The sequence below is a fragment of the Telopea speciosissima genome, chromosome 7 (genome assembly GCF_018873765.1).
Source record: "Telopea speciosissima isolate NSW1024214 ecotype Mountain lineage chromosome 7, Tspe_v1, whole genome shotgun sequence".
Taxonomy (NCBI): Eukaryota; Viridiplantae; Streptophyta; class Magnoliopsida; order Proteales; family Proteaceae; genus Telopea; species Telopea speciosissima.
In genome coordinates this window covers 62,949,189-62,963,287 of record NC_057922.1, presented here as the reverse complement: position 1 = coordinate 62,963,287, position 14,099 = coordinate 62,949,189, and the positions used below count along the sequence as shown (strand labels likewise).

The following is a 14,099-nucleotide window of genomic DNA, read 5'->3' as shown; positions in this document are numbered from 1 at the left end:
CTGACAAGCCATATCAAATTTTTCTGGAAACAAAAAGTCCTCCTTAGACACCAAATAAAATACGCACGTGCACAGGCATGCACACAGAGCCACCACTGGCAACCCTTAAACGTTGACACAATAGAACTTTCGGGCTGAAGATATGTCATATGATACCAACATATTATGATCAAGTCAATGGCTGCACACTATGGGCTCACACAAAAATGCAGAAACAGAATCGTTTTTGTTTTGTCCATACAAATTTATTCTGCCATCTATCTTCTCTAATAACGAACTAGCCTAAAAGAATTTCTATTACTTTGTCATAAAAAATAAATTGATTGGGTAAGAAATGTACAAGAGGGAAGTATTTCAAAGGTAAAAACATGTGTGCAAAGGACCAACTAAAAGAGGAGTCATTCTCACACACAATGTCTCTCAAACATCCTCCAACAGCTCAATGATTCATGCTTTTTAAGTCCTTTAACACAAACAACCAGTCTAAAATGAAATAGCATTTATTTTTCTTTTCACTTTTGGGGTGTTGGTGCTTATATGAGTTATATCCTCTCAAATCTCCGGAAACGAAAGCAGTAATTAGAAAACCCTAACTTTTTCAAATTTCAAACAAACATAAGCAGGACTAGCTTCCAAATGATATGACAGTAATTGCTAAAATAATATGGATGACAACAAATGAAAAACCCTTTGACCTCCAAAGAGATCTCTCTTTCCACCTTAAAAGACTCCATCCTAAACTTCTTCAGCTATTATTCATCAACCATCAAACAAATTGTTGGAGTTCTCCTCCAACATTAACAGCATGCGGCAGTCCTCTCTCTTCCTAAAGTTACTTCCCATATCTATCATTCCCATATCTATCATTATGACCCAAAAATTTCCACCCTGAGTAGACCTAGGCTCCCAAACCTTTCCAATTTAAGTTGAAGAAACATAAGTAGCAATCAAAGCACTACTATGATACAGATGTGAGTAGCCCTCCAATACCTTCCTTCCCCACCCTTGCACTTCCTTCTCCCTTGTGGATAGTTATCACCTCCAATTTATTATTTAGATAATATTCCCTCTCTGAATCATGTTCCACTATATTAACTGTGTACCTGTAATCCCACATTGATTAGGTATGTTGCTGAAATGTTTTTTCTCTCTGTAGAAGTCAATCAAGATATAGTGGCCTGTGCACCTAGAAGCAGTAAAATCTTCAGAGGCCAAACACTTGATAGATATTGACATTAATATTTGAATATTCTACTTCCCTTTCTCAGTTCTCCTCCTTTAATATATTAAGTTAAAAAACATTATAAACCTGACAAGTTCTAAATATTACAGCAAAGTTTCTATAAGATTGTCAGCCATCCTATTGCACTAGGTGTAGATCTGTCATTGGAATTATACTGTTGACCCCAGTATTCTAAATCCAAATGATCCAAGATTTTAGGGGAATTGAGCATTTAGACAAAAGCTAGTTGAAACAGGTAGGTTATACTGAACAAACTATGTAATACCTCATATAGCATCCACAGAACAATCGTTTTAGACAATTTTACATTGTTAGCCAGACTCTTCATGTATAGTAACTGTGTCAACACAACAGAACATGATTACGGGTACAGGATGTAAGTCCAACACAAATCCCAGATGTTAAGACACTTGGACACAGCGGTTAGAAGATTAAATCCTCACCTTTTCAACACATTAAACCTTCCTTTGACACATTTCAGCTGATGGCTTGTCCCCATACCCATTGTTTCATGCATGTTTCTATATCATAAGTTCAAAAAGTCAGATGGATTCAACTCCTCAACACATACTTGTAACTGATCCGGAACCCAAACCCATGTAACTACGGTTTTAGTATGACAACTGGTTTATTAAACACAATGTTTAACATATAGATGTTGTAGAAAAAAATGATAACAAAGAACTAGTTTACATTGGTGAAGTACATCAAAGCATGTTGTCTAGATATATCAAGGAGCGGGGAAGAGCTAATGGACCAACAAAAGATACAGATATAAGCCTTACCTGCCCTTCCCCCCCCCCCCCCTCTGTTCTCTGAATAAACTAAGTAATTTTCGCTGTCCTTTATCGCACCATGAATGAAAAGAAGCTTAACCAGAAAAGAAAAAAAGAAAAAAGTAGAGCAAACAAATGTCATCTAGGACTAGCAGAACTTAATCAGTTCAAATGCCCGAGCTCCGTAAACTTGGAAATAGGAGAATAAGTGCCTTATGTGAAGTCAAAAGCCAAAGACTCTAGACAAAAGGTGTTATACACTAAATTGTCATAAATTGTAGCTTAAATGTTCTAATATTCTTCATCAACAGAAGCGATAACCCCCGATGTGGCTCCATGCCCTCCCCTCCCCCCCCCCCCCCCCCCCCCAAAACCCACACGCACACAAACATACGTAGCACCGGTGAGCTGTCCTGTCCATCCAGGTGAAAGAAAAAGGAAAAAAAAAAAAAACAGAGACGACCTGGTTCATACTCTGCTCAAACTTATACAGTTTGGAATTGGCCAAATATTCTGTTCCGAAGATTTCAAAACTGTTTTCAAACACAGTGAAGTCTAAAAATGATGTTAGAGAGACTCAAACATAAGCAATCGAAGACAAAACAATCACCAAAACGTTTGTTCAGTAACTTCAATCAAACACTAACAAACGCCACTGATTTGTGATAAATCCAATGACACAAACTTAGAGAAATGAAATGACTTGGAAAAAAGGCAATAAGAAAGGTACCTTATCAGCAATCTTGGCCTGCTTCTCCATGAGTTTTGTCTGCTGCATTTGAACGAAAATAAGCTCTGAACCACCAGCTTTAACATAATCCTCCTCGTCCATGAAACCTTCCTTAACAACCATACAATTGTCCCTCCCGCCACTTGGACCTGCTCGTAGAGTCGGTAGACAAGAATAGTAACGATGTATCCGACGAGTCGAGCGTCTCCCACTCAATCTCCTTGTTCTAGACCTCCAAGCAAAGCAAGGAACGGCAGCCATTGCTGCAATATTTCGAGCTCCAACACACTCCATCACTACCACTGTCTTATCTCTAGTTCACAACCTTATCACTCTCTTTCCATTGCCATTACTATTCTTCCAAATCAAACAAAGAAGAGAGGAACTGTGATGTATTGGAGTGTTTTTTACTGTGTTTTTTGGGGGAGAGAGAGATGTGACAGAAAAGGCGACACGGAGGAAGAAAGGAAGAACTGAAGAAGGCTCACACCTCTCTGGTGTGCTGTGTTAGAGTGAGCGTTGAAGTGAGCGGTTAATAGCCCATCCTTAAGTTTTCCATGTGGCAACTCTTCATTGGTGGGAAATTCAGAAAAGGATGCTCAACCGGATAGTATTCTCCTAAGGGTAATATTATATAGGAAATTATTAATTTAACAACAAACCGCTAAAGCGTCTGTTATTTATCAAAACATAACTTGATACTCCAACCAACTATTATTCTGATTTTTTTTCTATTTTTTTGAAATAAAATAGGGTTCGTAAGTTTGACCTCTTCATACATTATATATATATATATATATATATATACTTTGGAAAGCAGTTTTCTGTAGGGGAGTGTAGCCTATGCTAGCACTCCTTTGTGTCTATCTCGCTCCTCTTCAAAACAAAGGGGCAGAGGTATGTGTGTCAAACGATTGGTTCGGCTCGGTTTCGATCAGGTTGAATCGGTTTCGGTCTTGGAATGGTGAGACCAAAACCAAACCATTAAGAAACTTCAGTTTTCGGTCGGTTTCGATTTCAGTCCGGTGCGATTTTGGTTTATTTCGATTTTTCAATATCGGATTATTACCAGTTTAGATCGGCTTGTTTTCAGGTTTGAGGCACAATGAAATCTTAAATTCATAATTTATAGTGAGGAAAGATTCGATAAAAACACCTTAATTCATCTTCCCCAAGTCAAAACAAGTATACAACCATAAACAAGAAAATGATTTAATATGTTCATGTTGTAATTCAAACAAAGAAGAATAAATTATATGGGGAAGAATGAAAGATATATTCAAATCAATGGATAATTATTGTTGCAAATCATATAATTATTTATCATTAATTGTAAGGGGAAGATAATTAAAATTGAAATCAAAGAATAGTCACTGAGAAGATAATTAATATTGAAATCTTTCAAATCATTTATTTGACAACCAACTAATTTTGTATAATAACCAAGGAGATTAATGGAAGAAGCATTGTTAAAATGAAATTTCTTTTTTTCATAACCTCATACTCATTGATTTGTAACAATTCCCCTTACAACCAGAAAGTTGTTCACTAACTCAATGATTTTTCTTTATCAATTCACCTATTCTTAACCTCATACTCAATGATTTTTTTGATCGGTTTCATTCGGTTCGGGTTCGGTTTGCTATTGGTCGGTCCAGTGCAGTCCGATTTTCAGCCGGTCCCATCATACCCCAATCCAAAACCAATCCAATAAGGATCGGATCGGTTCGGCTCGGCTCAGGTTTTTTCGATCGATTTCGGTCGATCTTAACGGTTCGAGCTAGGTTTTGACACCCTTAGACAGAGGTATCTTTTCACATGGAGCGGAGAGAGAAAGACTCATGGGAATGCTGGCGTAGGCCACACTCCCGGACAAAGATCTTTTTCCCATATATATTATATAATTAGGGTTGGGAAGGATTAATGTGTAAATTCATTAAACAAATAAAAGGTTGAGAGGTATCGGAGGTCTGAAGGAGACACAAGACAAAAATTGAACTCTAAGTACAGATGCAAAACAACATCATAATGCAAAAGAAAAACCAAATTAATTAATTCTCATATGGAGACAATTATTCCAACATGATGCATAATATTTTGTGCAAAAAACAAAAGCCAAATAAAAGATAAGCAAATCTCAAGTCCAGCTCACGTTCACGTACATGAGCATACGAGAATGGCTCCCAGCTGTTCAGATGGAATCCACTTTGTGGGACTCACATGGATGGATTCCATCTGAACAGCTGGGAGTCGTTCCCGTACGCTCACATACGTGAACGTGAGCCCAACCCGAAAATCTCCTTGAAGAAAATTATTTATTTTTGTGTTATTATTCTAGTATGTGCTCTATGGTTCACTTGAGCATCGTTTTTGTACTCTATGAAGACAATTTGTTATTTATTAAAAACATCAATATGTCCCTAGTGCACTTGGTAGATTGTGTTACATAAAATCCCATTCCTATTAGGAAGTCTTAGGCTCAAGCCTCCTGTTTCACATCTTCCCTCCCCTGTCTATTTTAATTTGCTTATTGCTCGGTGTTGAGATAGGCTAGCTACCCGATTGGGGGAACTAGTCCTAGTTGTGTTAGGATTGGATTGTGTTAGGATTACTCTTTTTCTTTCTTTTATCTTTTATTTTCCACTTGTTTTATTGTATTTTCCTCCTCGGAGTGCTATTCTGGATTCCTAGTAGGATTAGGGACGAGGAGTTTTACTTCAATTACATGTACTTCGATTACTATAAATAAAGGGCCTGGGAGATCGATTCTGATCACTCAAGCATTCATATTCAGAGGTGTCTACATGGTATCGGAGCCATCTCTGATCTGAAGAACAGCTTCCCCTCGATTTTTCCGGTTTCCATCTTCAACACACTCTCGCTACTGGTTCTCTTCTTCTCCAACTCTCTCGGACTCTCTACTTCATGCGGGCAGCATCTTTGAGGTGATTCAATGAAGAATTAGCTGCTGCCCTCCATGACACCTCTCTCGAAAATCATTCAAATCTGGGTGATCTCGAACTCGCCGTAGGTTTCCTCCAACCTTGGAGATCAAGCTCACGCCCTAATCGAATGGATTTCTGGTTTTATTTGGAGATTGATTCCTGCACCTTCTGATCTACACCCCATTGTTTTCAAACTGCAGATCCAAAGCTGCAATTTTTTGCATTCAAATTGCAGATCTGAATTCAATCCACAGTAGATCCAAATCTGCAATTATTTTGCATTTAGATCTGTCCCTGCTGACCTAAATCTTCTCCAATTCAGGGCTTTTATTGGCTCATCCGAAGGGGCCACTGTCTGGAGGACACTTTCTTTGCTACAAGGAAGACACTCAAACCTTGTTTCAGTTAGTTCTAAGGGCTGTAACTCATACAGCCTTAAAACCCAGGGCTCTACTCGATTAGGGTTTCCTATTACATCATCAGTTTTTTTTATGATTTTTGAAGGAACTTTACATGATGTCTGACATCACTTCAGCTGACTCTGATGGATCTTCTCGACCAGAGTATCTTCCTTTTACTTCTCCCACCAAACTAGATGGGACAAACTATTTAATGTGGTCCGATCCACTTACCTTACAGATTCTTGGTCGTGGCTACACAGACACCTTATAGGCACTACTCCTATCCCTACTCGAAGAAGGAGCTACCAAGACTAAATGGTTATCCACTGACTCCATGGTCATGTCATACCTTATTCATTCTATGCATCCTTCAATTGCATCGGGCTACCTTCTCCTAGACACTGCTGCCCGGTATGGAAGGTCGCCAAAGACACCTATTCACAGGTAGGGAATGATGCTCAGGTCTACGAATTAAGGAAGAAAATCCATGACACCAAGCAGAATGCTCAGGTCTACGAATTAAGGAAGAAAATCCATGACACCAAGCAGAATGACTCATCAATCCCTCAATACTATGCTGAACTCCGCAAGTATTGGCAAGAACTTGATTATTACTCGATTATCGGCCCACTAATGCCACCGACATTGCCGCTACGAAAGCATATTGACAAAATTAGGGTTTATGATTTTTTGGCTGGACTTAATGTGGAATACGACCCAATTAGGGTTTAGATTATAGGCAAAGACCCTTTCCCTACATTGGAACAGTCTTATGCCTTGGTTAACAGTGAAGATCGCCGAAGAACTGCTATGCTCAATACTACAGTTCCGGATCGATCAGCATTGCAGACGGGGTGGTTCTACTCCTTCATTCGATACTTCTAAATTTGAGAAGACACAGTTAAATGTGAGCATTGTGGAAAATTGTGGCACACCAAGGCCACATGTTGGAAGATACATGGCAAACCAAATGACTTTGAGGCTAAACGTCTTGCTCGTAAATCAAAAAACAAAGCTAATCATACTGAAGCTGTCACTCCTACCCCTCCTACTGGCACTGGACTATCCAAGGATGAACTTCAGGCTTTCCGTCGTATGTTATAGGCTTCCGCTGCTACAACAACACCTGCCAATTCTTCCACTCCTCCAGGTTCAAATTTAGCTCACTCAGGTATTTCTTTTATTGGTCACTATGCATCGGTAGTCTCCTCTCCCTGGATCATAGACTCCGGTGCTACTAATCATATGACTGGATCCTCCAGTATCTTTACTCGTTACTCTCCTACATCTGGTAAAGACAAAGTACGATTAGCTGATGGCTCTCTCTCCTCTATCTCTGGAAAGGGCTCCATCAGTTGCACACCTTCCTTACAGTTATCATCTGTTTTACATATTCCTAAATTTACCACTAATATTCTTTCTATCAGTAGTCTTACCCGTGACCTAAATTGTAAAGTAACCTTTTTTCCTTCACACTGTGTGTTTTAGGATCTAGCAACGGGGGCGACGATTGGATGTGGTAAGATGCATGGTGGATTGTACCTGCTTAATACTGGGAGTCTTACTTCACCACCGCCTTTGGCTTCTCCCATCCCTCAAAGTGCGTTAGTTTCTTCTGAACTTCAACAATGGCATAATAGACTAGGTCACCCCCCTTTAGGAACATTATCCCTTTTATTCCCAGCATTAGCTAAAGAATGTTATAAAGATGATTTTTTTTGTGAAGCCTGTGTTTTGGCTAAACAACATCGTTCTACTTATTCTATTTCTAATAAAATAAGCTCTTCTCCTTTTAATATTGTTCACTCTGATGTTTGGGGGCCTAGCCGCAAACCATCCCTTAAAGGCCACCATTGGTTTGTTTCTTTCATTGGTTGTTATTCTAGGTATACATGGGTATATTTAATGCACAACAAAAGTGAAGTTTTCTCTTGTTTTCAAAATTTTCATAAAATGATTCAGACTAAATACACTCGCCACTCTCAAGATATTGCGTAGTGACAATGGTAAAGAATACATGGATGGTCGGTTTCAACAGACTTGCTGCCCATGGAATACTCCATCAGACCAGTTGTGTTGATACCCCAGCCCAAAATGGTGTGGCTGAAAGAAAAAACCGCCACCTTCTTGAGGTGACTCGGGCTCTTATGTTTGCCCATTCTGTCCCTTCCCAATATTGGGGAGATGCTGTCCTAACTGCTGCCTATCTTATCAATAGGCTCCCTACTCGTGTCCTTGACTCTGCCACCCCTGCTTCATTACTGCAGGGGTCCTCCACCTTTGTTGTCCCACCAAAGGAGTTTGGTTGTGTCTGTTATGTTCGCAATACCCGATCTCCGGGCAAGCTTGAACCCCGTGGGACCCGGTGTATTTTTTTAGGTTACTCTCCTTCCCAAAAGGGATATAAGTGTTACCATCCTCCTACCCGTCGCACCTTCACCAGTATGAATGTTGTCTTTCATGAAACTCTATCTTATTATCACCCCACACCTCTTCAGGGGGAGACTTTTGGTGAAGATGTGATGGTTGACCTTCCCATACAGACCCAGACCCGAGTCCAACTACCTATTTCACCCACCCCTCAACCGACTATTGTTTCCTCCTCTCTCCCCTCTCCTACTTCCCCATCGGCTTTTCCACCGGATTTTCCCCAGGGGGAGAGCTTAGAGGATGCTAAAAATCCTATTGGTGATAATTCCCTTCAGGGGGAGGTGACTCCAGTCCAACAAACCATTAGGGAATTTCAGAAGAAAATTAACGACTCTAATCTCAAAACATATCACAGGGGACATTCCCAATACAAGCAGCTTCCATCCACTGTAGCTCCAGCACCACTACAGTTGTCGGCCCTGGAACCAGATCGATCTCCAGGTAACATATCCTCTCCTTCATCTCCGGATTTACCTATTGCTCACCGTAAAGGTATTCGGGCTTGTACCCAGCACCCCATTTCTCATGTAGTCTCTTATGACTCCCTTTCTCCATCATTTCGTACATTTGTCTCCTCTCTTTCTTTTGTTCGTATTCCCCAAAATTGGCAGGAAGCTTTTACAGATGGAAAGTGGAAAGCAGCAATGATGGAAGAAATGCAAGCCTTAAAAAAGAATAATACATGGGAACTTGTGGTTCTTCCCCCAGGAAAGAAACCAGTTGGATGTAAGTGGGTGTTTGTGGTGAAACAGAAGGTAGATGGCACTGTGGATCGATACAAAGCACGTTTGGTTGCAAAAGGATTTACTCAGACCTATGGGATCGATTACCAGGAGACTTTTGCAATAGTCGCGAAATTAAACACTGTCAGAGTGCTACTTTCTTGTGCAGTGAATCTTGGCTGGGAGTTACAACAATTAGATGTGAAGAATGCCTTCCTCTATGAAGAACTTGACGAGCAAGTGTACATGGACATTCCACCTGGATTCTCTTGTGATAAGATCGGCGGGAAAGTTTGTAAATTGAAGCATGCTTTATATGGACTGAAACAGTCCCCTCGTGCATGGTTTGGACGATTTCATAAGGCAATGGTCTCTGTAGGTTATAAGCAGAGCAACGTTGATCATACTTTGTTTATCAAGAAAAATGGTGAAAAGGTAACTCTCCTAATAGTTTATGTTGATGATATTGTGGTGACCGGGAATGATAATCATGAAATCACCCAATTGAAGACTTATCTTGGGCGAGAATTTAAACTAAAAGATCTGGGAAAACTAAAGTACTTTCTAGGGATAGAAGTTGCTAGATCTTCTAAAGGCATGTTTCTTTCTCAAAGAAAGTACATCCTAGATTTATTGACCGAGACTGGAATGCTAGGGTGTCATCCTTCTGATACACCTATGGATGCTACTACAAGACTTAAAGAAAAGGAGGGAACTCCTGTTGATAAAGGTTGATATCAAAGATTGGTTGGTAAGCTCATCTATCTGTCTCATACAAAACCTGACATAGCAATATCTGTGAGTATGGTTAGTCAGTTCATGCATGATCCACACTCCTCTCACATAGATGCTGTTATCCGGATCCTTCGATATTTAAAATCAGCACCGGGTAAAGGAATTCTTTTGTCTCCGAATGGTCATCTTCGTGTCGAAGCATATACTGATGCGGATTGGGCTGGTTCCTCTAATAGAAAGTCCATTTCTGGCTATTGCTCATTTGTTGACGGCAATCTTGTTACGTGGCGTAGTAAAAAGCAGAACGTCGTGGCAAGATCTAGTGCTGAAGCAGAGTTTCGTGCTATGGCACAAGGTATTTGTGAAATGTTGTGGCTCAAAGGTTTATTACAAGATATCAGGACTCCTGTTCCTCTTCCCATGATGTTGTATTGTGACAACAAGGCTGCTATTAGTATTGCTCACAACCCGGTTCAGCATGATCGTACTAAGCATGTGGAGGTTGACAGACACTTTATTAAAGAAAAGTTGGAAGGAGGGCTGGTGTGTGTTCCGTTTGTGCAATCTTTTGACCAGCTTGCTGATGTGTTTACTAAAGGCTTAAGTGGAAAGATTTTTCATCCTATTCTTGTCAAGTTGGGCATGGTTGACATTTATGCTCCAACTTGAGGGGGAGTGTTGAGATAGGCTAGTTACCCGATTAGGGGAACTAGTCCTAGTTGTGTTAGGATTGCAGTCCTAGTTGTGTTAGGATTACTCTTTTTCTTTCTTTTATTTTTTATTTTCCACTGTTTTATTGTATTTTCCTCCTCAGCCGAGTGCTACTCTGGGATTCCTAGTTGTACTAGGAATTCCTAGTAGGATTAGGACTGAGGAGTTTTACTTCAATTACATGTACTTCAGATTACTATAAATAAAGGGCCTGGGAGATCGATTCTGATCACTCAAGCATTCATATTCAAAGCTGTCTACACTCGGCTTGGCCCGTCAGTGTCAGGGCAGGGTTTTAAGGCCCTAAGTCAGGGTTAGGGCGGGCGGACCTGGGCCCAGCTAAGGGGACTCAGGGTTGGGCAAGGATTTTAAAAAGCCCGGCCCAACCCGACCTTGTTACAGCCCTAGTGCTGGTTTTGCATATCGGGGTATTTTGATAATTTTGTATATGTATGGATTTTCAATTTTATCTTTTTTTTACATGTTATGTCTCTATTATTGCGTGATGCGTCTAGTTGTGATATAACCCCCATATTATTTGCTTTGTTTATGATTGTGATATGTCATATTTGTGTGAGCAGTGGTGTTTTCGTAATTTTTGGTATGTCACTATCCCTTGTGTGTTTTTTAAGGTTGGAACAGTGTTTAGATCCTAGGGTTTTGCATACGTTTTCTTTATTTTCAGCATACTAACATTGCAATGGAGCTATATAGAGGTGAGTTCTTTCTCTTCCCTTTTCAATTTTGTCATGATGCATATGGTTTAGATAGTTTAGTATAGCTATGGTCGAAGTCTGTGGATTGAGATGCCTAACACCTTCCTTGGACGATCACAACCTGATACGAGCCTAACCTTTGGTTGGATCAGTTTGGAGTGGATTCAATAGTTTGTTTTTTGTGTGGATAATTTAGGTGTCGACTCTTTGTTGTTGAGATCTTAGACCTCTCTTCCCTTGTCCTCGCAAGGGGAGGAATGATCTAGGGCCTCTTTTCCCTTTTTAAATCCTTGATCCTTTTAATTTTCTTTCATTTTGGGCATCTTGGGCTTATTTCACTTGCACAAACTCATCCCATAATTGATTTATTTTCTTCTGGTTGTGGTATGTAAGAAGCTAGGGTGGTGAACAAACTAGACCAACTCAGAAGAGTTGTCATATTAGCCTTCTAACATAATTTTGTTTAGAGGATCAAGTTTTCCTCAAGTCAAGAAGAATTCCGTACCATCCTTGCTATCATTGCACTTGGATGTAAAATTGTCACACATAAACCGAAACATCAAACCATTTAATAATGGTTCGATTCTAATTTGAAAAAGTACAACCATTTTTTTTTTGGGTAAATTAAAAAAAAAAAAAAAGTACAACGATTTATTAAACGATGGTAAAGAAGATGTAATAATAATAAATCAACCAACAAAACAATGTGGTTTTTTGTTTTTTTTTATGATAAAAAACGAAGTGGCATTATATAAGCGAAATATATACAGTGTTCTTAGCCTGAGCGTATCTAGCTAAGTTTAGAGCTATTAACAAAAAAAAATTATCCCCTTTTCTATCAAAGGAGATGTCTTAGCTAGATTATGTATATATATAAGGTCTTTAAGAAGATGCCAGGGCCAGGGAGAGGAAGTTGGAGATGGAAGGACATCGATGATATGTTGATTTGAGCACCAAACTTCTTCAACCTGCAACCCCAAACTAGAAGCATGGTCTAGGCTGGATCTAATACTGAAAATTTCAGACTCCATATTGGTAGCAGACTTTATTTAACCTGCAGCAAAAACAATGTGGTTATTTGAAAGGCTTAAGTGCAAGTACCAATACGGGTCAAGTGGTTATTGGAAGTTATACATGGTGCTTTATTTATTATAGTTGATTAGCAGCAAGGTCATAACTGGTATTTGAGAAGATGTCCTTAATCACTGATTCGGGATTTCTTGTCTGCCTTGAAGTGAAGGTATTTGTAATCTATGGTAAAACAGACAAAGATCGAATGGTAATGTGTGCTTGTTGAGATTGCAGTGGTCAACAAGCTAAACCTGGTTGCATTTCAATCCAACAAGAAATGGGGTTTAAAGCCGGGAAACCATTTAAGAACCATTAACAAACTGTTTAAGGACCATTTATGAACCTATTACCTCAAGCCCGTAATAAAAACCAAAATCAAAACCTTTCAAAATCGTGAAACCGCAAATGTTTAATAAAAGGTTTTGATTTTACAAACTGGAGTCATTTAATAAACGGTTCGGTTTTGGTTTCTACCTACTATACTCTTAACTAACTTGAACCAAATTGTTTAGACCAAAACTACAACGTTAAAATCCTTACTTGGATGGTTGTAGGGGAATAGTGATGGGCATTTCAAACCTCCAACATATGGGGGTTAAATAAGGATGACCTTAGATTCGTGGATGATGGAAAACTTTCTTCTTTTTTATCCCCCCTCATTTTGTTTGTTAAATGATAAAAATAAGTGAAACAAAACCCACTAGGAGGAGGTGTCATATGGTTAAGATGGGTTCCCAAATAGCAGACATGCAGTGCCCTAACACATGGCTTAAAATCGATAGATCATACAAATAAGACTCTTTTGAAGGGTGTGTAATTCGATTTTTAATTTTGTTCTCTGAATCTAACAAAAATAATTAGCTAAGGTTTTCCTCCTCCCGTATAGAACGCAGTTCAAATGTGAAGTAACCTCATGATTGGACTCTTAAGTTATTATTTCACTCTCATCCCTTATAGACGAAATCAGAACTATCCTCCTATTTAGCAATCTGACGATACCAGTGCCCATGGTGAAAGAGGCCTCCTTCACCACAGGTCAAAGAAAACTTGATAAAAAAATAACATTAATCTTAGAGTTTTTTTAAGGAGGAGTGGTAGCACTATGACACAACGTCTAGAAGACCTTTAGGTAGAATAAGGCTGTGTGTGTTCATTCTAGGAATATATATTGAATCTATAACGCATTTTGAAGCGAGAAAATAAAGAAGAATCAAGTTTCAAAATGCATTTTAGAACCATAATCAATTCCAAAAATCCATACCAAACACAAAATAAGTCCTACTACTCTACAAAATGGGATCCACTCCATGATAAAACGATATAGTTGTAATTACAACCATCGTAGCACTAGTATTTCTATTTCATAACTACTCTTAAAAGTACAAGCTCCATTTTCTTTTCATATACTTAAAATATAAAAAAGTATTATTCTTATATATTATATTATAAATAAGTTAAACTTTGACTATAAATTATATACTATCCTCCTGTATATTAGGTCTATCACTATCGACAACTGGAGCAACAACAATCCAAATAGAACCAGTAATTCTAAAAGCAGATGATTTTAAGAAATGGTAAATAATTGAATTTTAAGAATAATTAATTTATTACTATAT

At 38.9% G+C, this 14,099-nt stretch overlaps 1 protein-coding gene across 2 annotated transcripts in view; it reads right to left on the bottom strand.

Moving 5' to 3' along the window:
* LOC122667138 (lycopene epsilon cyclase, chloroplastic) overlaps window positions 1-3,148 on the bottom strand; it is a 50,329-nt gene extending 47,181 nt beyond the window's left edge. For both annotated transcript variants that reach the window (XM_043863340.1, XM_043863341.1), the window contains exon 1: window positions 2,750-3,148. In XM_043863340.1, coding sequence (XP_043719275.1) covers window positions 2,750-3,043 — 294 coding nt within the window. In that variant the 5' untranslated portion in view covers window positions 3,044-3,148. The remainder of the gene's footprint in view (window positions 1-2,749) is intronic.
* Window positions 3,149-14,099: the final 10,951 nt, after the last annotated feature.